Source organism: Corvus cornix, chromosome 6 (genome assembly GCF_000738735.6).
Source record: "Corvus cornix cornix isolate S_Up_H32 chromosome 6, ASM73873v5, whole genome shotgun sequence".
NCBI lineage: Eukaryota > Metazoa > Chordata > Aves > Passeriformes > Corvidae > Corvus > Corvus cornix.
In genome coordinates, this window is record NC_046336.1 from 31323530 (window position 1) to 31349621 (window position 26092).

At 45.0% G+C, this 26092-nt stretch overlaps 1 protein-coding gene and 1 long non-coding RNA gene across 9 annotated transcripts in view; one reads left to right on the forward strand and one right to left on the reverse strand.

Annotated features, from left to right (window-relative positions):
• Window positions 1–26092, forward strand: part of LOC104690160 — a 314275-nt gene that overhangs the window by 278149 nt on the left and 10034 nt on the right. For all 5 annotated transcript variants that reach the window (XR_005602169.1, XR_002045719.2, XR_002045718.2 and 2 more), the window contains one exon: window positions 22445–22555. This is a non-coding gene — a long non-coding RNA (uncharacterized LOC104690160). The remainder of the gene's footprint in view (window positions 1–22444; window positions 22556–26092) is intronic.
• The window catches only part of CTNNA3 (catenin alpha 3), a 430393-nt gene continuing 424420 nt past the window's right edge, over window positions 20120–26092 (reverse strand). For all 4 annotated transcript variants that reach the window (XM_019286635.3, XM_019286634.3, XM_010400758.4 and 1 more), the window contains one exon: window positions 20120–22195. In XM_019286635.3, the coding sequence (XP_019142180.1) occupies window positions 21908–22195 (288 nt within the window). In that variant the 3' untranslated portion in view covers window positions 20120–21907. The remainder of the gene's footprint in view (window positions 22196–26092) is intronic.

Here is a 26092-nt window from a genome sequence, read left to right on the forward strand (position 1 = left end):
TATCGCAGGGGGTCTGATGCTGGTCAGCACCGGTGTGCTGCGACCTTCCTAGAGAGAGCGTGCTGCAAAGAACAACTCTTCCAGGAGCGGTGGCAGGCCTCCCTGGGCAGCAGGGGATTTCAGCAAGTGTAGCGATTTCTCAGCGACAAGTGATTCCAGCTCTTGTGATTCAGCTTTGTGAAATCACCTAAGGTGAACTCGGGGACAGAGAGACAGGAGCCTCGTTTGGCAGTTCCACAGAGGTAGCTTTTATTGTCCAGCAGCCCCTGTGAAGGGAAGGCCAGGGACAAAGGCTCCCTGGTCAGGGGCAGAAACAGGGGCTTTTTATGGGAAAGGCAGGGGGTGGGGTAGAAACCAACTAGCCAACTGGGTACAGGTTATTACCATATAAAAACAAGGCATGCTGGGGGTGGTTCACTTTGTAACCATGACCCAGAGGAAGGTTGTTTACCTCTGGGGACAGTCTTTTTGCCCTCAGGCCTCTCTCCTCCAAGGGAGTGCAGAGGGCTCCTGTGCCAAGGGCTCACAGCCCTCCACAACTCCCCCTTCTTTTTTTACCAAGAACGCCTCTCCCCAACAGCCTTTTTAAAGCAGCGTAACAAACACAAAAACTAAGCAATACAATAAGAATTACAATGAAAATCCACAAAGTGCCCTTGACTAAAGAAAGTGCCCACCCTTGGAGTCCCTATTGACCGAGAAAGTTGTTGAGACCATCTGTGATTTTTTTCTTCTGTCTTGATTTGGTGGACTTGATCTTTTAGCAGCTGGATGTTCTTTGAGATGGAGTCACTACATGATGTTAAATCAAAACAGCACATGCCTTCAAAATCTTGATAGCCATGTCCACGGGCTAGGAGCAGGAAGTCAATGGCTGCCTGTTTTTGCAGTGTCACGTGTCTGGTGGTCTCTTCATCTCGGAGGAGATCGCTAAGGGTGGCAGATGTTGCATTGGCCTGCTTGCTAAGCCAACACCCCAGGTGATTTAGCTCACCAAGGGCTTTAGCAGCGGCTACCCAAGGTAGAAGGAGGGAGACTGCTACCCTTTTCCTTTACTCCAGTTAACAACTTGAGAATCACAATTTCCATCTGTCCTGGGTTGCAGTATATTCTATTGCCATCCTCATGAGCTGTTGAAATCAGGTGGGGCAGTGTTTCCTTGCCTCCTCCCCCCAGACTATCTTTCTGTTAATTGCCCATCATTGTCCTGCCGCCTGACTCAGAGATAACTCCCTCTGGACTATCTTCTGCTAATGAGCCTAATCAACACTTGGCCTCATGACTCATTACCCCATTGTGAGATGCTCCACCCAGAGGGAAGAACCAAGCATCCCATCATGGATATAATCTGAGACTGAACACCAGAGACAACCCTTTCCACTGGATTTCCAGAGGACAGGAGCTACACAGCCACCACTAGACCTTCTGAGGAGGAGCAGACCCTTTTTCTACAGGATCGCCACTTCAGGAGGACTGCAGCCACCATTCTACCAGACTGCTACCACCACCCTGAGTAACAGGGTGCCAGGTTGTATCCTGACTCTGTCAGTTTAACCCAGTGTTATCTGCTTTTATTGTTTTTTCTTTTCCCCTCCTTTAATTTCCCTATTAAATTGTTATTCTGACTTGGTGTCTCCCACTAGTTTGTTTTCAAGCTAGTACACCATCATAGTCCATATAAGATCATTTTTGGTGTGCCAATTTGTGTGCTGAATTATTCTTTAAACCTTGGAGTATTGTAATGTTTGGGGTGAGGGTGGTAAGCTGGCCAAGGCTACAAGGACCCCCTTGAAGGTGTGCGGGGATCCTGGCCCATGTCCTGTTTCCACAAATAAGAAACACTCCCCGGGGCAACACTTTGGGATGGAGTGAGGATGAAGAAGGCATATGACTGGTATAATTGGACCAATTTGGAGAATTATAAACTTTGTTAGTTGGTGATACATTTTTTTTATGGGTAGACCTAATAAGGTCAAGGTGATTCAAATGTTGGCCAGATAGTTTATAATAAAATTGCACACAGTAGTGAGCTTTGGAGGACCCCAGTAAGTCCAATTCCTGGGGTTCCTCTGGTGCTTGCAGAAGACTCTTGGTCCACTCGTCCCAAATGTCTACCGGATTGGGTTTCTTACCTATATATGGGTATTCATGTGCTGCTAGAGGAATCCCTACCAGGCACGTCGACAGTGGGTTGTCTAGGCTGCCCATGGACAGGCACAAGTTGTCTTGTTTTAACGTCTTTGCTAGGGTCATGCGGATATTACGGTTGGGCTGTGGGACAACCCAGCTGAGGGCCTGTGGCGCTGTGCGGAGCGTCCAGGCAGCAGTGAGGGCAGCACCAAGGTAGATGGGTCTCATCTTTAGATAGGGATGGGGCTTCTGATAGGGAATATAAATGAAAATTCGTTAGCTTTGAGGTGAAAGGGAAGGGTTGTCTTCACTTTTCCTCCCTCCTCCCTTTCCATTTCCCCTTTTCTTTGGTTTTTTTTTTTTTTTTTAATGAATACTGTTGGCAGGGGTAGAGGGTTTGGGATATTCTGGTTGGAGGTAAGCGAGGGCTAGGGAGGGGAGGGAACAGGAAAGTAGGTATATAGGTAAGTGGGGTTTTAGGGATAACTGGGGAATAATTTGTTACTTATAACAGTGTTGGCCCGATGAATGTCTGGCCTGTAGTTTGCAATTTTTTAAGTAGAGTTCTTCTTGGAGCTGCATTTTGTCTGTGGCCTGGTGACAGGACGGTGGATTCTTTCTGACAGTCGACGCTTCCTCTGTCTCCAGGCTGAGCTTCTCTGGTTATCTGGACCGGATGTGTCAGACTCAGCTATTTCGGTTATTATTTGTGGAGGCAGTGTGTGCAGGGCCTAAGTATGGTTTGATGTTTTTTCCTGGGAACCACTTTGGGCTGGATGGTAGTGAAACACAGGCATACCCCTTTCCCCCAGGTAATCAGCTGGAAAGGTCCAGAAATCGGATGTGTTTCTGGGTCTTTGATCAGCACTTGTGGTTTTTCAGTGAGTTTAGCTCCGGTCAAATTCGACAAGTGCCGGAGTATTGGGGGGTCAGGCTCAGATGATGTACAGTTTAGGAAGTTAATAACGTAGAGAGCCTTACAGAGTCTCCCAACAGGAGACATAATCTCTGTTTCTCTCCGCTGTTGATTGATGACTCTTTGATGGTCTGATAGGTCCATTCTACGATGGATTGTCCTGTGGGATTAGTGGGTATGCCCCTCATGTGTTTTACCCCCCAACTGGTTGAAGAAATCTTTCAATTTGCAGGAGGCATAGGTGGGCCCATTATCTGTTTTTATTTGTTCAGGGACTCCCAGGGTGGCAAATGCAAGGAGAAAATGCTTGGTGGTGTGGGTGGCATTTTCTCCTGCGTGGGCTGATGCAAACACTGACCCAGAAAATGTGTCAACTGACATGTGCACATACTTAGACATTCCGAAGGATGGGAAGTGGGTCATGTCAGACTGCCATAATTGGCAGCTGTTCAGGCCCCAGGGGTTAACTCCGGTACCCATAGATGGTATCTGGTAATTTTGGCAGTTTGGGCACATTGCTACAATTGCTCTCGCTTGATCTTTCTAGAGCTTGAACATTCTGATGAGGGCAGGTACATTTTGATGATGAAATGCATGTGATAACTTCGCCTGAGTGAAGACGTCAGGGATGTTAGCAGTCTCTGCTGACATGGCTCTAGCGTGCCTGCTTTCTTGTTCCCTTCAGCAACGGCTCCTGGGAGGTCATTGTGTGACCTTACATGCATAATATGATAAGGTTGCTTTCTGTGGGAGATTAAATTAATTAATGTAGAAATTAATTGGTGTAAATTTGAATTGGAGACCTCCTTGAGAAAGGTGTGTTCAGCCCTCATAGCTATGCCAGCAACGTAAGCTGAATCTGTGACCAGATTTGTCTTTGAATTTCTCAAAGGCTCTGACAACAGCGGCTAGCTCAGCAATCTGTGGTGATCCTTCCACTACTTGGACATCAGACTCCCACTTCTGAGTCTTGGGATCCCTCCAAGTCGTTACTGACTTATGGGATGACCCTGAGCCATCAGTAAAAACGGTTAGAGCTTTGAGAGGTGTTCTACTTTGGATTAATTTTGGCATCAAATTAAAGGCTGAATCGCGATAAAGTTTATGCTGGCACGTGAATGGAAATTTGGCCTGGGTAGCTATCCAGGGTGAACTGGAGGCTCTCACTGGTCTGGAGCAAATGCTCCAGATCCCCAGTGGTCAATGGCAAGTAAATGCATGTGAACTCACAACCCTGCAAGAGAGCAGAGGCAAGTTCTGGCCTTTTTTATTAGATGTGCCATCCTTTCTTGAGGAGTGGTTTTTGTTTTTGTAGGCTGATTGCTTGTAAAGATCCATTCAAGTATTAGTAAAGGGTCTCTGAGTTGAGGATCACACTGAAAGATTAACCTGTAGAAATGGGGGGCCTTACCCAAAATGGTAAACTGGAGGGGCAGGCTGGGCTCGATGCGATGGGCTTGGCGTGAAGACAGGGCCTCCTGGACTTTGGTGATGGAATCTTGGGCTTCTGGTATGAGGGTGCATGGAGAGTCCAGGTCTTTGCTGCTGCGGAGAAGACTGAAGGGGGGGGAAAAGGTCCTCTGTCATAATCCCTAATAGGGGACATAGCCAATTGATGGACCCACACAACTTGTGTAAATCTCTTAGGGTCTTTGGGTCATCTTGGATGGTGAGTTGCTGGGGTGCGATGGTCCTCTCACAGATCTGGAATCCAGTAAGTCCATGGGCTGGAGTGCTGCACTTTGTCTTTACGGATCTCAAACCCTGCTTCCTCTGTGGCTTCGATAGTCCTTTTAACAGTCATGTCCAAGTAAGTTTTCTCTGATGCACAGATCAGGGTGTCATCTGTATAGTGGTGAATGATTGCGTCCAGGAACAGGCTCTGGATGGGGGACGGAACGTGGGCGACAGACAGCTGGCAGATGGTCGGGTTGTTCTTCATGCCTTGGGGAAGGACAAGCCAGTGGTACCTTTTGAGTGGGGCCTTTCTGTTGAGGGAGGGGATGGAGAAAGCAAACCAGGGGGCATCCTGAGGGTGGAGTGGGATGTTGAAGAAGCAGTCTTTTATATCTATGATGGCAAGCATCCGCTCTCTGGGCAGCATTGATGGCAAGGGCAGGCCGGGCTGGAGGGGACCCGTGTCCTCAGTGACTTCATTGATCTTATGGAGGTCGTGGAGGAGCCTCCACCTGTCCTTGCCGGGCATTTTCAGCACAAAGACAGGGGAGTTCCAAGGGCTGATGGTCTCAATGATGTGACCTTTGGGAAGATGTTCTTCCACGAGGGCTTCTAGAGCACACAACTTTGCCTTGGAAAGGGGTCACTGCTCGATCCACACTGGGTCCTTTTGTTTCCAGGTGAGCCGAGGGATGGAAGGTGGTGTGCGCCTCTCAGTGGCCCCAGTTAGAAATCCTTACTGGGGATGTATAAGGAAGCCCCCCATTGGGTCAAGAGGTCCCTGCCCCATAAGGTGATGGGGGCCCTCACCACAAATGGCTGGATGGTCGCTAGCTTGCCTTCGGGGCCTTCGACGATGACGTTCCGCTTGCTCTGCATAGATCCTGTGGCTCCACCGATCCCAGAAATCACGCCTGCCACCGGCTGCAGTTCCCCGTTCGCTGGCCACTTGGAGCGGGTGATGATGGTCACATCTGCGCCAGTGTCCAGCATCCCTGGTCGGTAGATCTGCTCCCCCTTACAGAGCAGGCCGCACTCAATGGTAGGCTTATTTGAGCCCACAACCTGTGCCCACATTATGGGTGGATTGAGTGGAGCCTGTTCTGGGCAGTCCTGTGGAAGCAAAAAGGCTTGTGCAAGCGGTGTTTCCCGTGAAAGGTAAAAGGGTGGGTCTGTGCAGCAAAGCTGGACAAAGAGCTCTTGTCCAGGGTGTACTGTTTGTATTTCCAGTAATATGAAAATCTGTTCTGGACCATGAAAAGTGTCACCTAGGATGAGAATGTCCCATGGACCGTTTTGCAGTCTGTACTTCCCTGTGGGGATATGGTAAAAAGACTCATCTGCAAAGTCAGTGGATAGCGCGGTTACCAGCTGGCACTGGGTTCCCATCTGTATCGCTCTGTGTCACGGGTCCCTTTCATGCACGCTGGGATCTCCGGGGATGATGGTGCCTTCCGAGATCCACCTGCTTGCTCCTGACACTTGGCAGTGGATTTTGCATACTGGTCGAAGTGATATGGCTTTTGATTTGTTGTCAAAGTGTGGTGCCGTCCCACAGTCTGCTGGAAGTTTCCCGGGCACTGTTGATACCACTGCTGTCTCTGGGGCCTTTGGTAGATAGTGCAACGGTCCTGGGTGGGTGACTTTTCTGGGCAGTCCTTTATAAAGTGTCCAAATTCTCTGCAGTTGAAACAGTGGATGTTATCTTTTGAAGCCACCGCTGCAAATGCACCAGATACCCTGTTGGGGTTTTAGTTTAGTCCTAGTTTTTTTTCTGTTAAAGGAATTTTCCCCCTATACATGTTGCTAGGGGAACAAATGGCCGAGTACTTAAGAAAAACAAAGGACCTGGCTGCTCTTTTTGTTTCACCTGGGTGTGTGGGCAGTCGGTCTGGGTGTTCAGAGAGAGAGAGAAGCTGCTTGTCCTTCGGCCATTTTTCTTTCTGCCGGAGCAACCCCGGGATCCCCAGCCCGCCTTCCCTGCCCTGCTGGGAGCTGGGCTGTGGCCGCCCTGCCCCCGCCGTTGCTTCGAGCCTTCGCTACGCTGTAGCCGTGCTTGCCCTGCCTGCCCCAACCCCTGGGGGGGGGGGGGTTCTCTGTTTGGATACACCTCATCTGCCACCCGGGATTTGTGCTCGTCCCTGCCGCTCCGGCCTGCTGGTCCAGCCTGCTGTTCTGAGGGTCCGGCCGGACACCGGGATCGGCTGCCCAGGGGTTTGTGAAGCCTTTGTCCCATCCCTTCCCGGGATCCCAGGGCACCGGTGCCGCGTGCTCCCCGAGCTCGCTCCGGAGCACCCCCTGCAGCCTGCCCTGCTCACCGGGAGCCGCCAGCGCCCCTGCCGGCTGCGAGCGGAACTGCACCCGAGGGGAAAGGGCCGGACAGCTGAGAAGGCTGGGACTGGGTTTGTGATTGTTTGCTGCTACTGCCGTAGTTATTGCTGTTTGTTTGACTGGTTATATATATAATAGTAAAGAACTGTTATTCCTATTTCCCACATCTTTGCCTAAAAGCCCCCTTGAGTTCAAAATTATAATAACTCAGAGGAAAGAGGGGTCGCATCTGCCATTCCAAGGGAGGCTTCTGCCTTCCTTAGCAGACACCTGTCTTTCAAACCAAGACATACCCCTTCTGCAGTGCCCTTTCCAAGTGCTTGGGCAACTGCGTTTTCGGTGGACGTATGGCTCATGCAGCCTTCCACCATTTGCTCTATGGCGGCTTCCATGTCCAGGGGTAAAGCCCTTAGGATAGCCTTACATTGTTCATTAGCATTTGCCACAGCAAGTTTACTCAAAAGTTCCTTTCGTCCCTCTGGACTTTTTATTTGTTTTTCCAGGGTTACCTTTAACCTGTCCACGAATTTAATGAAACTCTTGTCCACTCTTTGATGTTAGAAAAATGTTGTGTGGGTATGGAGTCATCAGGGTAAGAAGCAAGTGGTGTTTTTGCTGCAATGGATATATCCTGCAGTGCAGCTTCAGGTACAGTGTTTGTTTGGTCTGAGGGTTTTTGAAGTTCACCTTCTCCGGCTGATTGCTCAACAGTCGAATTTGGCCAACCCACATCTTTGGAATAAGAGTCAGATAGTGTTTTTAATTGTCTTTTCAAATGCCTCTCCCATAGTATATATTCAGCTGGCCTAAGAAAGCAGTTAACAGTGTTTTTAATGTCATGCAGAACGAGCGTGTAGGTGGAGAAGGTGGCTTCTAATAAGTTTCTAAAAAAATGGGATCCCCCTGTGTTCCTTAGCAACTTTGCAAAGCTCTTTGATTTCTCTGTAGGGAATTGGCTCCCATATTCTTATATTTGTGGGTCCTCCCAGCCTCCCTTTCATAAAAACGACTGGGAAGGCTGAATTCCCAATCTCCCTCCACAATCTTTTGTTAACACTGCAATATGAGGCAGTAAATTCCAACATTATATGCTGAAAAAAAACCCCTTCACTTTGTTTATTTTGGACCTGTCATTTGGCAAGGTTACAGTAAAATATTTTTCTAAATATTGTATCATGCTATAATAAATGCAAGTAGAGCTTTTCAAACTGGGATATCCAAAGTTAGATATCTAATTTAATCTTGAAAACAACTTAAATTTCTTTCAGAAGTGCCTACATTTATGTTGAAAACTAGTGGGTCAAGTGTTCATTTCCCTTTCTAAAATTACATGTAACAAAATAAATGTAATTGAGTTTTATTCAGTGGAAAATTCATTTTCACTCTCTTCCTCACCAGCAAGAAGTATTATTTCTGACATTCATATGCCCATTCCCTATGCATTAATTTTGAGGGGAAAAATACAAATGAAGCATTTAATTTAAATGATGTTTCATCTTCTAATGGTATTTCTGCCAATTTTCAATAGTTAATGCCAGTGTTAATGAAACTTGATTTCTGAGCAATTATGCAATGCATTTCATACTGGCAAACTGATTAATTAGGACCCTTTGTTGGGAAGCCAGAGTAACAGCTAACTCAGAGTCTGCATGTGGGGGGGCGAGGGGGGGGCTTAAAATTCAGATGAAATTCTGTAGCTTTATTAAATTTTCAGGCTGGACGCTAATGGCAAAACTGTAGCAGCATTTAAAGCAAAGGTGGCTGCGGGTGAGATCTTTATTGCCAGCTCAAAGATGAGCATGGTACAAAGAACATTTCTCCAAAATGACATCTGCCATTTACTGCCGGTGTTCTTTGGAATGCTGCTTTTCAGCTGAGCTCCCCTGCTCCACTGCATTGTTGCTGATCCAGTTCTGTGTCCTGACACAGCCCAAAAGGACCAGCACCAGGAGCTGCAGGAAGAGAGAAGAGAGCTTCCAGCAGGGCGGTAAAGGCAGAAACAGGAGCCAAGGATGCCTGTCAGTGCTGGCTGTTTACTGATACCCTTGGATCCTGCAGTGACATGGGTTTAAACTGACACCAGAGTTCATTCCTTGGGGTTGATGGGGGGAGAGAAGGAAGCAGTCCAATCCTGTAGAGAGATGCTGGTCCACTACAGGAGTATTTCTCATGTATACCAAGAGCCTACAAGCTGAAATTATAGATTGGCAATCTGCTCATGGTTAACACTTGAGTAATTGTTCCTTCTTGTCCCAGATAGTAGTATTTTATTTTACCTTTTCAATTCCTTACACTCTTTTTTCAAAGTGCTACTTTCCCTAATGGAATGAGAAGAAATTGAATTCTCTTCCTGAATCATGTCACTGATGTTCATCCTCTGTTACTCATGTTCCTGTTCAGGTCTTTAATCAAGAAGTCAGTCTGTCTGTCTTCTTTCTAATGCCTGATCTTTTTTCCTGCAGTTTTCACTGTGCTCTCCCTGCAGCTTCATGGCTTAATGTGCGTGTGCCTGCCTTCCCTGGCAGCTGCCCAGCTGAAGCCCTGCAGAGCTTCCCTCCATTATTGTGTGCCGGCCAGCTCTTGAGTTCCTTGTGGTTTAGTGGAGGGGACTGGCATGTGTTTATACTTTTTGTTTATTTTCTTCCTAATGTTCCCTTTTCTAACTCGTAAGTTTTGTGAGGACTCACAACTCACAGGCTGTTCTTGGGGGTTTGTGAGTCATGTTTTTCACCTCATGCCGTTGATTTCCATTTTTAGCTCCTGTATTTGAGGTGCACTGAATGTGCTGTGTTTACTGGGTGGTGCTTCCACAATCCATTGAACTTCTAAAATGTACATGTAATACAGACTTTGGTGCATTATTTCTGGCTTTCTGTAAATAAATTTCTGCTTTGCTCTGTGCTACCAATTACTTAATATACTATGAAATGTTGCAGGAAAACTGATGCAAGCGTTCTGTGACTTCATTGCTAATGTATTCATTCTGAGATACATGAATCTGTTGTACAAGCACTACAGGCCTTCCAAGGTAATTTGGCTTTTAGATTTCTTTAAGTTGAAACATTTAAAAAGGAAGTTTTCCCAATTGAGCTGATCTGAATATACTGTAAGAGGCTCTGTTTTCTGTGCTGCTTTACTCCCTTAGAAGAAATTTCAGCTACACTTACGGTCATGAAATTTCGTTCTTAACTACAGACTGCTGTAAAAATTCAGCAACATCTTGAATATCTGCTTTCATTTCTAAAGAGCACAGAAATCTTTCTCAGTTTGATGTCGTTCAGTAGCTGTCCATTCCAATTTGTAATTACATAAGGTCACGGTAGAACATCAGTAGTGCTGAAGTATTCCACTGTGAGTACTGGGGGAAAAAATGCTTCTGCTAAGACTTGCTTTATTAAGGAAATAAGTAGTGTATATGTGAGGAGCTGTAGTCATGGATGTATGTAACCAGAAGCAAATTAATTCCATTTCTATTCTTAAACAAGGTCTCAGTAAAAGAGGTGAGGTTGAAACTTGTTATTTGACCTGCTGAGTTTCTTTAAATTAAGTTTAAAGGGTAATTGATCAGGAAGATATAAAAAAACCCTTGTTTGCTCTGAGTGTTTCTGAAGAGATGCTGATGAGTAAGGAGTCATCTCAACAAGATAGCTCAAACACTCATCCATGGGGAACATGCAGGGCTAGATTTGGGTTATGTTTTCACTGGGTGCCTGGACACTTGAGTGTTAGGTCTTTTCCTGTCTGAACTCACCTTCTGAAATCTGAAGTTCCCATCTTCTATTGATCACCTTTGATCTTGCCAAGCTCTGCTTGTGCTGCTATTTCTATATTCAGTCTTTATTCAATAAATAACATAAAAAATTTTTGGGGTAGGACATGGGTGTGTGTAGTTAGGGTGGTTCTTGAATAGTACTGCCTTATTCTTATGAAAATCTCCTAAGTATAGTCCATTTATAAGCCATGCAAAAATCACTATTTTATAATCCATGCTACCTATGCTTTCACTGTCTGAGCCTTCCATCTAATATGCTTATCTGTGGAATCTGTTCCACTTTCCACAGTAAAATGTGTATGTTTACAGGCTCACAGAGGAAAAGAATTTAAAGAAGAGCACACTCCAGATATATAAAGATTAAAAGTCATGCCCCTGTCATGGTATTTAGTTTGTTTGTTTTATCCCACTGTGGGACAGCTTTGAGAAAACAGAGTAGTGTGCTTGTCAGTCCAAATCAAGCAGAGGAGAGCTGTGTCCTGTGTTCTGGAGCAGAGTCTTGAGGCTGTGAAGGCCCCTGGTATTACAGTGGTACGTACCCATGGGCAGTTGTCTGGAAGGAGGAAACCAGGTGAATTCTGGAGTAGATCAGCCTGGTGTGCTTCATAGCCATCTTTTCTCGTTCACACTGAGATAAAGAGAACAGATGATTTTTTTTTTTTTTTCCCTTCAGACTGGCATGAACAGAATTTGTAGTGTTGGTTCCTGTACGCGTTTAGATTATTGGTTTACATGAGGTTTCTCATTAAAATTCTATGCTGATAAAGACAGTTTGGAATTAATTGTCTTGCACTCTTCAGTGTGTGAAATAGTGCATGAAAAAATACCTTTTCTGTTTCATAATAATTCAAAACATTGCAATAGTCTGAGTTTTTTAAATCATAGCTTCAACATACAAATTGCCTTATTTAATGTTTCTTATAGTCAGTCTTAAACTTCTGAGGAAGGGTTCTCAGCTACAAGTACTGTATCAGTGCAGGACAGAATAAATACATAAATATTTCTGCAAAAAAAGTTAAAAGTCTTTCTGCAGAGTTATAAATCTGCTTCAGTACTTTCTCCACCTTCTCTCGTATGTACCACCCAAATTCAGCTTGTTAAGGACTGCTGGCATATGAGAGCTTTCCTTTACAAGATTCTGTTTCAGTGTTTTCCCTCCATAGAGAAGACTGGTATTAGATAGCCTTCTGAACCAGCAATTCTGTTTTCTGAAACAGAGAATTAAGATTTCTGTTCTTTACTGTGGAGAAGCCAGTGTGTGTCTCGTATTCACGCTAGACTGTCCTGACATACCAGCAGCAGCAAATGTAAAAATAGTGTGTCCAGGCATCTAGGACAGCAGAACACGATTTTCTAGCAGAATCTATATCAGAAATGTCTCACAGGTTGTGATCCTTATGCATACCAAGATACCTTTCAATTGCTCCAGGAGTGCTGGGAGCTGTCCCGTGGTAGAAGGTCAAATTTACACTCTTCAGCAGAAGCACCCAGCCCCTTGCACTGGAATTCCCCCTCAGTGGAAGTGCTTCATCTTCAGAGCCCTGACAATGGGTTTTTCAGATTATGCTGCTCTGGATGATGCACTTAACGTTTTGTCTTAGTGCTATTGTTAGTGTTTCTCTAGGTCCTGAATCTCTGTGGGCAGATCAGGATCATGTATTAAAACAGGGTAAAATATTGGATCAGTGCACAGTGACATTTGGGTGGAGTAGTTTTTCCTGGGATACTTCCTATAGCTGTACTGTCAACCTGCCCAATAATGTAATTTATTTCTCCTGCTGAATGTTATTTAGCTTCTCCTGTAATTCAGGTTGGAGTAACATGTAGAGAGTACTGCCTTGGACCTGGAATATGGGCTGCCAGGGGTACATGAATGACACGGGTTACCCGTAAAATTTACTCCAGTGCATTGTGTCCCAGTTTGCTTTTCAGGAGGTGGCACAGGCCAGGCCTTTCTTGTGTCTTACTTGGCTAAAGGAAATAAAAGTAACTAACTAGAGTGTTGAACATTTATACGACATTTACTTGTTAAATACTGAAGAAATTCTAATCTCTTTCTAAACACTAAGTGCTTTGACTCCCTGCCGTCTCCCTCTACTCTCTCCCTCTTCCAAACAGGCCACAGTTTCATGTTTTTCTTGCAGTCTCTTCTCCTGTCTTGCTCAGAACTTGCTGTTCACTGTAAGAGCATTTCCCTTGTTCTCCAGCCATCAGTGAATCACCAGTGTGCAGCCCTGCCACATCACATTAAGCTTGTCGCTCATTCTTTGTGTCTTTGTGTCATTTACAAGGGATTTCACCTTAAGGTTTTGGTTTATATGTTGCTGTTCTTCAGCTGAAGTAAGTTCTCTGTGGCTTTCTTCTCTTCTGTTGTTTGTGTGCATGTGAAACAGGGTACTGAATAAACTCAGATTACAGGAAGAGTTGGAAAAATGAGCATGGTGATAATATAATTTCCTGGTGCTTAGTTGCAGCAGGAAACAGTTAAGGCATCCCAGCAGTGGTGGGGTGAATGCAGACTCTCAGGAGGAACTATGGAGAGCAAAACAGCTTTATATATAAAGGCAGAAAAAATGAAATTTGCTTTCGAAGGTGCTGACATATGCAGTAATAAAAAACTGGTTGCAGTGGCAAAATCAATTTTGCCTTAGCCTTTACCTTGATTCTTGAATGGCTTTACAGAAGTGAATTATACACATTTTTTTAATTGCATCACTTGTGTTGCTTTATAGTAAGTCTCAGGACAAGTGACTTTCCCCAGATGATACATAAAAAAGCTGCGAGAAGGGTCCAGTCTCCCTCCTCCAACAGTATTAAACACAAGAGGGTGAACAAAAGTGGTAGTTTTGCTACTGTATTGCAATGTCAGTACAAAAATCAATTTCTTTTGTTTCGGAGATGCCTGGTGCCTTCTGAATATGGTATTTAGTGATCCTGCAAAGATAGTGAAAAAAGTGAAAGGGATGTCAAGAGAAAATCCATCTGTAGAGGAGAAAATCAGTGGTTTTTAATTCATTTCAGTTTCTCATTTTACAAACTTCATTATGTCCAATTCTATTATAATAATCCACTCTCTCAATATAAGAAATAATTGGAAGAAGGAGGTTCAACTGGATTAGATAATTAATTTATCTAAGTCTTGAAATGTTTCTGGGTTTTTTTCAGTCAGATATAACAAAATTACAGAAGCTCGTGCACAAAAGATTTATCCAAATAAGTCATTCTGGTCTGTACTTGTTATAAATTCCTACTGAACGAATTCATCATCACCAAAACACAGCAATTTAAATGTTAGCAGGAGTTCACAGAGGTATAATACACTGCCAGTGTGGCTCTTCCTGATCAGTTCCGCTGTCAGAGTAACGCATGCTGCACCTCAGGCAGCAAGGCAGGGCCTGCTGCTTATGTGGCCCAGCAAAGCATGCAGTGAAATGATCCTAACTGTGACTTGAGTACCTAAACGCTGGCTTTGTTTTGTTGTCATGCGTTGAATAAAAGCCTTATTGTAAGAGAGTCTCTTATTGGACTCTCCTACAATGAAATGCCCACAGTTGTCCAATCCATACTCAGTTGTTCTGTTCTTGGGAGATGATACCAAGTTACCTGGGGGTGTGTGCTGCTCTGAAGGCTGGGAACAGAACCCTCTGGGGTGCCTCCTGCTGCTGGGTCAGCGCTGTGGGGGTGGGAGGCTGCATGGGTGGAGCTCTGTCTGCATGACCAGCCTGGGCTCTCACAGTGGGTTCCTTGCACGGGGCATCTCGGGAGGATTGCCTGCATCCTGTTACCATTTTGATGGAGAGCAGTAGGCACTGCTTCTTGGAATTTCCCTACAGTCTTGCATACCTGTTATGTCCTTACCTACCTGGCTAAGAGAGAAATAAAATGGCTCCCTCAGAGATCCAGAATTAAAATAAAAGTACAAACCTGATGGTTGCTGTGCTTCTGGGGAGAGCTAAACTTCAGAGATCAGAGTATTGAAAGCAGTGTCTCCAAAACTCTGAGACAGCAGTACAGAAGTAGTAAGCAGTGCCAGAGAGGTGGCTGAGGTCTTCAAAATACTTCTTATTCTTCCCTTTGTTACTCTAGTTCTTGGGAGATAGCTGGTTACCTTGAGGCCCCTTTACCAAGAGATTGCAGTGCTGTGGCTTCCAGAGTCTGGTGAATGATTCCTGTTTTTAAAGGAGAAATCTTGTTTTCTAATCTCTGTCTTGTTTTCTTTCAGGACACATGGTTTGCCATCTGTTCTCAGAGCACAAAAGTTTAAGGATGGGAATTTTAAAAAAATAACCTTTTTCTAAACAAGGAAATACTATTGCTGTTGCCAAATTATAGATCAGAGGGAGAAGCCTTTGGCTACTGCATTTAAGTTTGTTGACTTTGTAGGTGGAGCCTGCTGTTTGCAGTCTAAGGTTTTGAGTGCTTTGTAAGCTCTTCTGTATGTGCTGCTTTAATTCTTGTAGTGTTTTGCTACTAATCCCTGTTTTATCCTCCCTTTAGGTATCAGAATATTTAGGCATTACGGTGGGCAATTAACACAGCTTGCCAAAACAGCTTGGCACTTCAGTAAAAAAGATTGGAGTCTTACTGCCAGGGAGGCAGAGTGGGAACGATGACAATTAGGCTGAAGCTGGTCAGCGGATCTTTTATTCATTTATGGAGATCTAAATACAAGGGAAAATCTGTCTGCAAGGGGAAAAGAGATGTGTTGAAGAAATATGGGGAATTTATCTCTCTGCTTCTCTCAGGTTAGACAAGCAGAAGGGCATGAGCAGGGTTGGGATTATATTGATTTCACAGAACAAAGAAAAACCTTTCACTCCAGAAGCAGGGATGGAATTCAGGTAAATGTTGGATGTGTATAAGTAATGCAGTATTAAAAGCATTGCAAAGTGATCGAGTGCTGTCCCAGCTCATCTGCTTCCAGCAGGTTGGCCCATGAGGGTGTTTGTTATCCAGTGCTTAGGGATGTGTCAGTCCTAGCACTACCTTTTTCCTCAGTGACAGGCAAAATGTCCCTTGAATCCCGTCTTTAGAGATCAGTCCAGTGAAAATGACAAGTGAGCTTACTTAGGAAGGTGTTTGGTGGCTACTTTCAAAATCCTTACTGTGTGCTGATAATGAATTGGTAGCCTCCAAGTGCTGAGTACAAGGTGGGCACATGTAGGAGGAACTGCATACAAAGAACCTCCCCCAGAGGCATTTCTGGAGGAAAGCAGCACCTATTTCTGCCCCCTTGGGAAGTGCTGCCTTAAGAATGGAATTACAAAACAGAAGTTTCCCATGTTCTGTAAATGTCACTTTTTCTCTTACCTCCCTTTTCCTCCTGAGCTCAGAAAGGGGTAACACGTTCTCTCATCAGAATTCATTCCCAGCAGCGGCGCAGAGGAGAACTGGGATGGCCACTGGCACTCACAGGTGGTGTTCTGCCAGCCCACAGGCTCCACATTCGGGGTGAAGGTGCCAAGGAGGGAGTGGGGACAGCGAGGAAAGCCCAAGGAGACAGTTGTGAGCAGGGCACTGGGAAGGTGGAGCTGTGCCCAGGTGGCACAGCAGCTGGTATTGTTAGAGGTACTGGAATGGGGGGAGGAGGAGACTGTCACCTTAAAGCTTTGCCTCTGTTACACACCCAGCTCCAGGGAATTATAACAGAGTTTGGCTTGTGACTGGGTTCCCAAAAAACCAAACTTCCGTTTTGATCACAGACTGAACCCATTTTATTGAGATCTATATCTGGGAATATCCAGTGTGGGCAGTGTCTTACATACAAGCTAAAAAAGCCAAATAGAATAGAGAAGGCCTGGGACAAGAGGAGTGAACACTGAATGGTTTGGCAGATTTGAGTCTTGAATTTTATTCCAGTGACAGGGTTGTCTACACTCTGTTTATTTTTAGCCAAGACTATGGGTTTAATTCACAGTAACTGCTTCGGATGTAATCTCTGCGATGGATACAGTAACTGAAATGTTAATACATTTGTATGTGCTATATTCATTCCAGAGCCCTGAGAACAAGAGGTTCTTCCAGGGGAGAAAATAGGGAAGAGCAGTTGAAGGATAGGATGCTGGGGGAAGTGAAGCATCTTAGTCACTCTTGTTAACATAACAACTACTTGTCTTGAAGTTATATTGGCTGGTGTAATGCTTGTAGCTAGACAAAAATTGTTTCAGTGATAATAGAGCTCATCCTGAGCCAAAAAGTTGTTTCATTTCCGTTTCTTTGTATAGAAAGTATTAATATCCTATTCAAACTCTTGAAAGCTTTGCAGACATAATTATTCTGTGCTTTATTTTTAGTTGCTGGGGGCTCAAGTTCCAGTTTGATTTCTGACTGACTAGATGCAGTTGCTCTACTCTTGCTGTAAGATGCAGCCATTTTTCCCCTGTCAGATTAATTCAAAAGCAGAAAATTGAGGCTGAGTATGTGAAATGCTGCACCTTTGTAAGGTGACACATTCATGTACTTCTGTGTACTTGCTATGAATTCTAACAATTTACCAGTAACTAAATATTATGTAATTATATAAATACATTTAACTATATCTGTATATTTAATTATATTAAAAATAGTTACATTAATTTATGTTACTCGTATTTTATGACTATGTTATAATAGTCATTAATAATGTGTGTTGTAATAGATATAAAATACATAATAAATTTTGTAATTATATAAATAGGTAAATAAGAGAGAGTTATTTTTCTATCAGCCAAGGGCAAAGATCAGCCAAGCACTAAGGGCAGATGGTTTTCAGTGTGTGTTTGTGGTCTGTCTCTCTGTGTTCACTATTTCTGTATGAAATCTGTGGCACCTGTATAATCCATATAGAATCATAGAATGTTGAGGGGTAGGAATGGACCTTGAAGACCATCTTGCCCAACAGTTGCCACTCTCCCAGAACATGAATATTTCCTATCCTGTAAAAAGCTCCTTAAACATAAACCTGTTAGATCTACCTCTTGCAGTGTAAGCTTTCATCTAAACTACTGCTTGTAGGCTGGAGCCAAAAATTAGTCTCTCAGCTTCTAGTTCCTTGGACCATAGCAGCACATTCCTCCTGTTGATGAGACACATCAGGGGCTTTGAAGTATTTTCATGGTTTGCCATTTCTGCATTGGATGTATTTTGTTTTTCTTTATGCTGAGAAAGTTTCCAGTGACTTGTGGTTTATTATTTGAAAGCTGGTGTTTTTCAGTGTAGCAACACCACTTCCAGTGCACTACACAAAATCCATGGCTTTTTAATTAACACTGCTGGTCTATTTTCTCCCCTTTAAGAAGTAGTTTTGCAAAAACCAAGCCCATTGAGCTCCTTGGGGGGAGAGAGAGAGTGAAGCCAGTTCTGATGATTTCACAGGGAAGACAAAAGTGTATAGCATCGTCTGCTTGATCTTTAATTATTATTTAATTACTCTGCTCATATGCTCTTAAATTGCTGCTATCAAACAGTATCAGGTGAGTGCTTTTGTTCTGTTGGCTCTCTCTTCCCAGCCCCCCCAGGGGCCTTAGGGGGTTTATTGCCAGTTGTGTGTAACCAAGCAGAGCTCCCTCAGTGTTCCAGGCGTGGCTCCGTGGGATGCAGAGGATTCTGTGGAGAAGGGAGGGAGGTGGGAGCCCAGCAGAGGGCTGGGGAAGGTCCCTGGGGCCTCGGGTGCCTGAGAGCTGTGGGGAGGGGGAGGTGAGTGATGCTCTTCCAGGCTGTTGGGAGGCAGGGTGGTGAGGCAGGAACGGGCACCATCCCTCGCTGCATCCCCAGCGCTGGGCTCAGGTACCACGGTGAGAGCCCAGTGCTGTTCGCTGAGCCCTTCTGGCTCTGGAGTTTCCACAGCTCCCATGTCCTCTGCCAAAAGTGCCACCCCTGTGAGCATCCTGTCCAGCACTCCCATACACACCCGTCCCTCTCTGCCTCTTCCAGCACAGGGTATTTGTTCTGTTTGGGTTTTAAATCTGACCTGAGGCAATAGGGGTTTATTTATCTCCTTGTTTTCTGGGCCAAATGTACAGGCAAGTCCCCAGAGTTCAACCAGGAGCAACACACAAGGGATAAGTAATATCTGGAAGCAAAAATAGGTTTTACATAGAATTTTATTATCTACTGCTGATAAAGACTTAAAAGTTATTATTTTTTGTCAAAAAGAAAACTTCTAAAAGCTCATGAAAGAACTTGCTGTATAAATACACTTTTCTCAAATGCTTCAGTTGTAGACTCACAGAAAATGAACACAAGCCTTTCAAAAAGAGCTGCAGGCCTCTTAAAACCCTTTTAAAACACTATGCCAGGCCTGATGTTAGGCTGCTTAGTTGTGTTCTTCAGCAGAGAGGCAGCTATAGAGCTTCCCTAGTGGTACCAGCTTATGTTGGGAGAAAAAGTACATCAGCTGTTTATTAAAAAAAACAAAATCAGCAGCATTGGGATTCATGGAAATGATGCAGATCTGTCCTCTTACGCTAATGTGCTTCAGCAATTGGAGTCTTATCTTTTAGTGCTCTAGTGAAATTTTTTAATACAAACTTGCCTTCAATCATCCATCACACTTCGCTCCGTAGTGTGGTAATGGGGAGAGGCCAAGGCAGGCCACTGAAATAATGTGAGCTGCTGAGGTGAGAAAGCTGCAGCTCTGCCAGGATGAGAGCAGCGAGGGCACAGTGTGAGGGGATGTGCTGGTGAGGGACAGACAGAAACTGGGGGAGAAGTTACTCGCTGAAAGCTGGGCTAGCAGGGAATGAGGCGATTGCAGGATGAACTGAGGAGCTGCTTTGAAATAAAACTTACTGAGCAGTTCATCCTCCTTCAGAATTCTCAGCCATAGCAGGGAAGTGGTGCTTCCCAAACTGGCTGAGGGGTAACGAGATGGGCTTTTTGCAGCTCCAGGACTCCTTACGCCTCTGCCTCCTTAGCCAGGAATAAACTTTTTCACTTGGGATTGAATTTGACCCAAGATAAATTTAGTCTAGATTTAATTATCATTCTTTTGGCTCTTCTCAACAACCAGCAGTGGGTTTTGACTTCCTTGTTCATTTAGAGGGTTGATTTTTGTGAAATTCCCATACTGAGATCAAACTGGCTACTGAGCATGGCCAGGGTGAGAGCAGAGACTGGCTCTGCAGTCAGGAGCATTAAATGAAGCAGTAAACTGTGCTTTAGTGATCCTAATGCTGCCAAACCCCTCCCTTAGAGCAGCTAATGGAGCACATGCAGTGTGCTGGAAGGAAGGCTGGTGCTCCTTTGAGCACATCTGGCAGGCCTTGTGGACTTGAGACACACTGAAAAAATCCCACAACACTCAAGGCAGCTTCTCAGGGGTGTACACGCTTTTTTATTAATAATGTGATACCAAGGCATTAGTTACAGATGCTTGACGTCGAGGTGACCTGCATCCAAGGTGTAACCTGGAGACATGAGGCTTTCAGGACAACCATACCCCCCAGAGCAGGTCACAAGGCTATGTCAGCTCACCTGCTGCCTCTGGAGCCTTAGGAGCAGCAGCAAAGACCAAGAGACGTTATTAAGATCTTAAGGCAAACATGCTGGAGGGAACTGGAGTTGGAAAGAGGTCATTTTTCTTCCAAACTTCTCCTTTTGTTCCATTTAACTGATTGCAAAGTTAGGGAAGGTGGAAGGAAGAGTGATCTGTAGAATTTTTAATTCATGAGCACTACAGTTTCATGGGGTTTCATAACCAACAGCATAGAAATTTTCCTGTCCCAGCATTTTGAGCTTCCAAACAGAGCAGCCCCAAGAGGAAAGGCACAGCTTACGGTTATTCTTGGTGCCCACACTGGGCCAGGTCAGGCACTGCTGTGCAAACACGGTAATAAATGACACACAGCAGCAGCCTGGGATGTGGAGCCATCCCATAATGGCAGTCAGTGACACACAGGAAGTTCTGGCTTTTGAGGGGGCCCTTTCACCTTAGCAAATGCAGGTGGCCATACCAAAGGATCTACTGAATGGCCAAGCAAAGACATCTTGAGTAACAAATGTAGTCTGGGAAAACTCACAACATGGTAAAAAGGAAGTTAGATCCTTCTAAAGAAAATAGTCCAAGGGGATTTCAGATTCAAAAGGATTTAGGAAAAATTTGTTTTTCTTAAGTACATTGCAGAGGTCTGGACTAGCAGGATTTACCTTCATTACTCACTTCGAGTGCAGCCATTCAGCACTCACCAGCACAGTCCTGCACTGAGGACTTGTGTGTCAGAAATAACTTAATTCCCTACAGTTGCTTTGGAAAAGTCTCCCCATTCCTAAGATTCAAGATACGTGTATTTCACACACCGGTCTCAGAACAGTGATTTATTTCAACGTGGTTCTTTTGTGCAGCAATTAGAAAAGTTTTTTCTTGTTCATGTCTGACTTATCTGAACTGCCAAATGTAACAGTCAGCAGATTTACTGGGGCTCACAGGAGAGAGCAGGGAGCAGAACACAGATTGCTGTTCATGTTTCCAAAGACCTTTGAAAGAGTTGTCATCCCTGCTGGCTTGCAGTCAGGGCTTTTTTTACTACATTATTACATCCATGTTGTTCCACCACTTGGTGTGTTTCATCAAATGTTTTTAGACTTCTATTTCCAAGGCATGGCCTTGGCCAAGGACAGGTCTTTGGATGCTCCAGTGTGGGCTCAGGTTTAGGGCCCAGACTCTGGGCTCACCTGAGCAGCCCAGCTGTGACCTGGTCACGGGGTGATGATGCCCATCAGGGACCTGGCCCAGCAGCACGAGTTTGAAAATCTGTGTGTCACAAAACAGATCCAGTGCAGTGCGGGCCACTCTCATCCCTGCTGAGGGAGCTCCTAAAGCCTGGTGAATGCAGGATGGCTTTGGGCACTCAGCACATTGCTGCACCTTCCCAACTGCAGCACAGGCCCTGCTGTGCCAGAGACACCAGAGTTTGTCCCTGCAAGACAATCAGTATTGCTTCCAACTGTGTGCTTCTAATTAATCCAACAGCATTTTCAAATAATTTAAGCAAGTGTTATCTTACAGATTTAGAGACAAGCAAAACATTAACATATTAAATAAGTCGGGGAAAGGTGAAAAATCATCAGAAATTCAAGATAGGAAGAGACTTAGTGGCAAAATATTAGACTATTTCTCTGCCTCTGAATTCACTCATGACTTGCACAGGATGGATTCTCTTCTTTGCAGAACCTTTTCTGACAGCAGCATACATTTCTTCTGGCTTCTCTCTTTTAATCAGGGGCTTCTTCTCTGGAGCCTTCATTCTCCACATCACAACTGGATGTCGTGGGCCAGTAGGACTCTGAATCTTGATAATCTTTGTGGATGCAATGTAGGACATCTTCACTGTCTGCACCACAGAATTCATTAAATTTTTGGCGGCCTGAATTAGTGAAGTGACGCTGTCCAACTGTAAGAGGAAACAGAAACATCAGCTTAGAAGTCAGTGTGCTTTTAATCACAGTAGGCACAGGAATAAACAAGAGAGAAAAAGTAAGATTACCAGAGACTAAACCATAATTTCCTCATTTTCTCTTGATGTGTTTGATCACTGTACTCATGCTCTGCGGCTCAGACTTAAAAGTGATGTACAGAAATTCAGCTGTAGGAATATATAAATGCTTTTGAAGATAATGCTGATTGGTTTTTTCTTTAACAGGAATTCATGATGCTTGTCTGCAGGGTCCTATTGCAATTATTACTGATGGGTACTGAAACCAACTTGACGAAGAGCTGTGAAAATGTGACCCCTTGCTTCCTTTGTTTCTAGGTAAGGTCTCCAGCTGCTCCTGTCATATTCCAGGCTCCTATATGTGCTCCTGAGCAGTGCTGGGATAATCTGAAGTGTCTGGCTCTGGCAGAGCTGCTGAGCCTGTTCTCAGCAGCCAAGATTTGTATGGGATATCAAAAGTAGGATAACCCACAGAAATCCCAGTGGCTGTGTGGCCTCTCCAGCTGCTTGGGGAGTGCCACCCAAGGGCAGAATGCAAAACAACGAAGCCCATCACCTATGGCCACTTTCCCCAGCATTCAACACAGCCATACCAGTGCCACAGCAGGGGCGCCTTCCACCTGCTGACAGGAAACAGGAGTACTGAGGAAGCTCACTCGGGCTGGGATGTAGAAACAGTAGGATTGCTCTACAAAACTGGAGAGCCTTCACACTTTACCTTGTAAACATCCCCTTTGTTGAAACAGTTGTCTTGTGTAAAAGCACTGAGGCCAGTTCTCTGAAGGGCCATGCGTTTAGTGACAGAGTGATCCTGTGCTTTGCCATCCAGCCCAACCCCAGAGCCTTGGGCAAGCTACAGATTTACAAACTGGGTTATTAAGAAAGGTGCAAACACTCCTCCCTTTGCCAGGTCAAACGATCAGGGGAGAGAGTGTGTTATTACTGTCTGTCTTCATTCTGATTGTGTAACACAAATGCAGGTAAGGCAGAAATAAAAAATACAGCCAAGAGGCTGGATTTAGTTGCAATTTGGAAATGCCTCTGAACTGGCAGAAAAATCTTCCAGTTAATAAAACACACACTGCTGCTCTCTGAAAATGAAAAAAAAAAAAAAAAAAAAAAAAATAGAGGTCTGGTAGAATGCATATGTGTGATGGCAAACTGAAATTATCTCAATTCCCCAAGAAAAGGTGTAAAATTTACCAGATGGCCTCTAAAGTTCATTCCCTGCTGCAGCATGTGAACTTTCTAGAAAGGGCTGCCAGTCTCTGGCAGCCACATGGTGCTTGCAGGGCACTGTTGCCATTAAGGGGGTAGGTGGATGTGTTTGGGGACTGTGATACAAACTGAATTAGGGAGTGGGGCTGCCCAGCCCCTCAGCAGTCCTGGCCCTGCAGCACAGCCTCTGTCACACGCTTTGATGTGAACATCAAAGCACGTACTGATCATCAAGCCTAATTTCAAACAATTCTTTAACCCGTCTAACACATTTTAAACCAGCCATTTCCCAAAGCTGTAGGCTGTGGGGAAGGTTTTGCTCAGAGCCCCTGTCCCACACCCCGATCTGTGTGCAGCGCGCCCCTTTCCCCAGGGAGGCTGCCTGGCAGTGCAGCCTTAGCTCAGGGGCAGATGGAGGGGGGGGCCCTGGCCACACCTCACTGCTGGATGCTGTCACACGGTGTTCACTGTGGCAGGAGGAGATACAGCTTCATAGGAACTCCTGCCTTCATGCTGACCTGAGGCTGCTTATACACAGGCACACCTGTGCATGTACACACACAAGAAATTTCAGTTACCTGTTGTTTCTAGAACAGCTGACACCACCATAATCCTGACAGCTTCTTGAAAGCTTTGAATAACCTTTTCTTTTTTTCCTCACCATAATGGGTAAAACACATGCAATCCCTTTTCCAACACTGGCATAGTAGTAACACCACTGTGAAGCTGCTGGGACAAAGGAAAAGATGGTTTTGGTTCTGTGGTAGCTGGTGAATGGGCTTCAGGGGCAGGTTTTTTCCCCTGAAGTTTCCCAGTGACTCTAGAGTGTGTAATTGTTCGTCCTTTTTGAAGCTGCTGGGCAATAGAGGCACATGAGGAGGGATAGCAGGCTGGGCAGCAAAAAAATTTGTTTGTGTGGCAGGGAAAAGGCTTCTAGAAGAAACTGGTAGTATCCAGGCAGGATAAAGGCTGGCACAAAACTCTAGATGTTTTTTTTTATTGTGACTTCAGTGTGTACTGTGGAACATGGAGAACGCTGAGGTGAGCACTAGAACTTAGCTGGCCTTTCCTCTCCTGTGGAGACTGAACTGTTACCTCCTCCGTCTGCCCCCTGGGGCTCCTTCCACAAAACACCTGTGGAACAGTCCAGGGCTCCTTCACCCCACCACTGGGATCAAGAAAACAATGTTTTTATCCTTTTTCAAACTCTAATCACAGGTATCTGCTTTAAGCAGCAAAACCACTGCAGGGGTGCCTAGTTCTGATGAGGTTCTAACGGGAAAGCAGTATGCAGCCATGTCAGCCTCGTAGTCTGACACAGGCTCGGGGGTGGGGAACTGTCAACTGCAGCATTTTAAATGCTAAAGATCCAAAGCCTGACTTCAAACCCAACTGTAGAGCTGTTCAAAGTGGCAGAATTCCCCTGTCCCTTGCCCTGCCAGCGGAACTGAACGTCTGCTGTACCGTTAAAGCTCTACGAAAGATGCCCTGAGCCACCATACAGGTACCGGGCCCCAAGCTGTAAGAAAACAGCTGTGTGTGTCCCCTGCTGAGAGGCAGAGCCCACCAGCGGTGTTTGACCTGGGGCTTTGCTGCATTACCTGGGGCTGGGCATCAGGGTGGGGCTGGGCTGAGTCGGGACAGGCACTGATCCCAGGAATTTTACTCGGCAGCTCTGCACAGGCAGTGAGGTACAGGCACACTCAGTTAATGCTGCCCTTCTGGCTTTCTGTCTACAGTACTGGCAGTGTCTTAGTGTGCATATGTCCCCTCAGCTTTCTGATGCATTTCTCACGTTTGTCTTCTAAAGAAGGGGTGCTGGAGTGGGGGTATTAACTGTGTTCAGAATTTTGGAGAAGCTTTTAGATGTTCTTAGGTGTGTACTACAGATGGTAACAATCAGGCCATACATTCAATCTCTTTTTTTTGGCTTTAGAGAGCAGCTGTTTTTCTACCTCAGTGCCAGTAACACTGTAGAGTTTGGTGCAAATCTGTTGTTCTGTAAAACTGATGTACTCGAGAATTGTATTCACTTGGATGCTTTTATCTCAGATATTCAGCAGGCTCTTCAAGGTCTCATATCCAGGAAAACTGAAGGAATGAAACTTGGCATAAATGAAAGACTGATACAATATTCATTGAGCGTTTAAGTTCATTTCACTTAGAGCGATGTAGCTGCAAACTCTCCAGTGCACAGCAAGCGGTACATAAAGATTCACTAGCAAAACAAACAAACCAACCAACTCCAAACTAAAAGCTGTTTTATTTTTGCCTAACTCCACTTTGGCTCTTTCAGCATTTTCTATGGAGACGCGAGGTTCCAGCCTCCAGATTTTACAGGTCTGTGTGAGTTAAGACAGTAATTCATTAAAGGCTTTAGGAAAAACATCCCTTGCCGTTTCTTTCCTCACCTGTCTTGTGAGCATTTACTTGGTTTCCATTGCAAAGGGAATTCAGAATTATTCTGACCACTGTAATTTCACACTGGGGTGTGAAACACACAAGATACAGAGTAGATGCCAGTATTTTTTAAGAAAAAACCCCACCCCAAATCAGGCTGGCAGCACTCATGCTGAAATCCACTCTCCGATCTCCAGCACTTTTATTCCTCCTCTGTGATGAGTCCTGAGAGCAAGA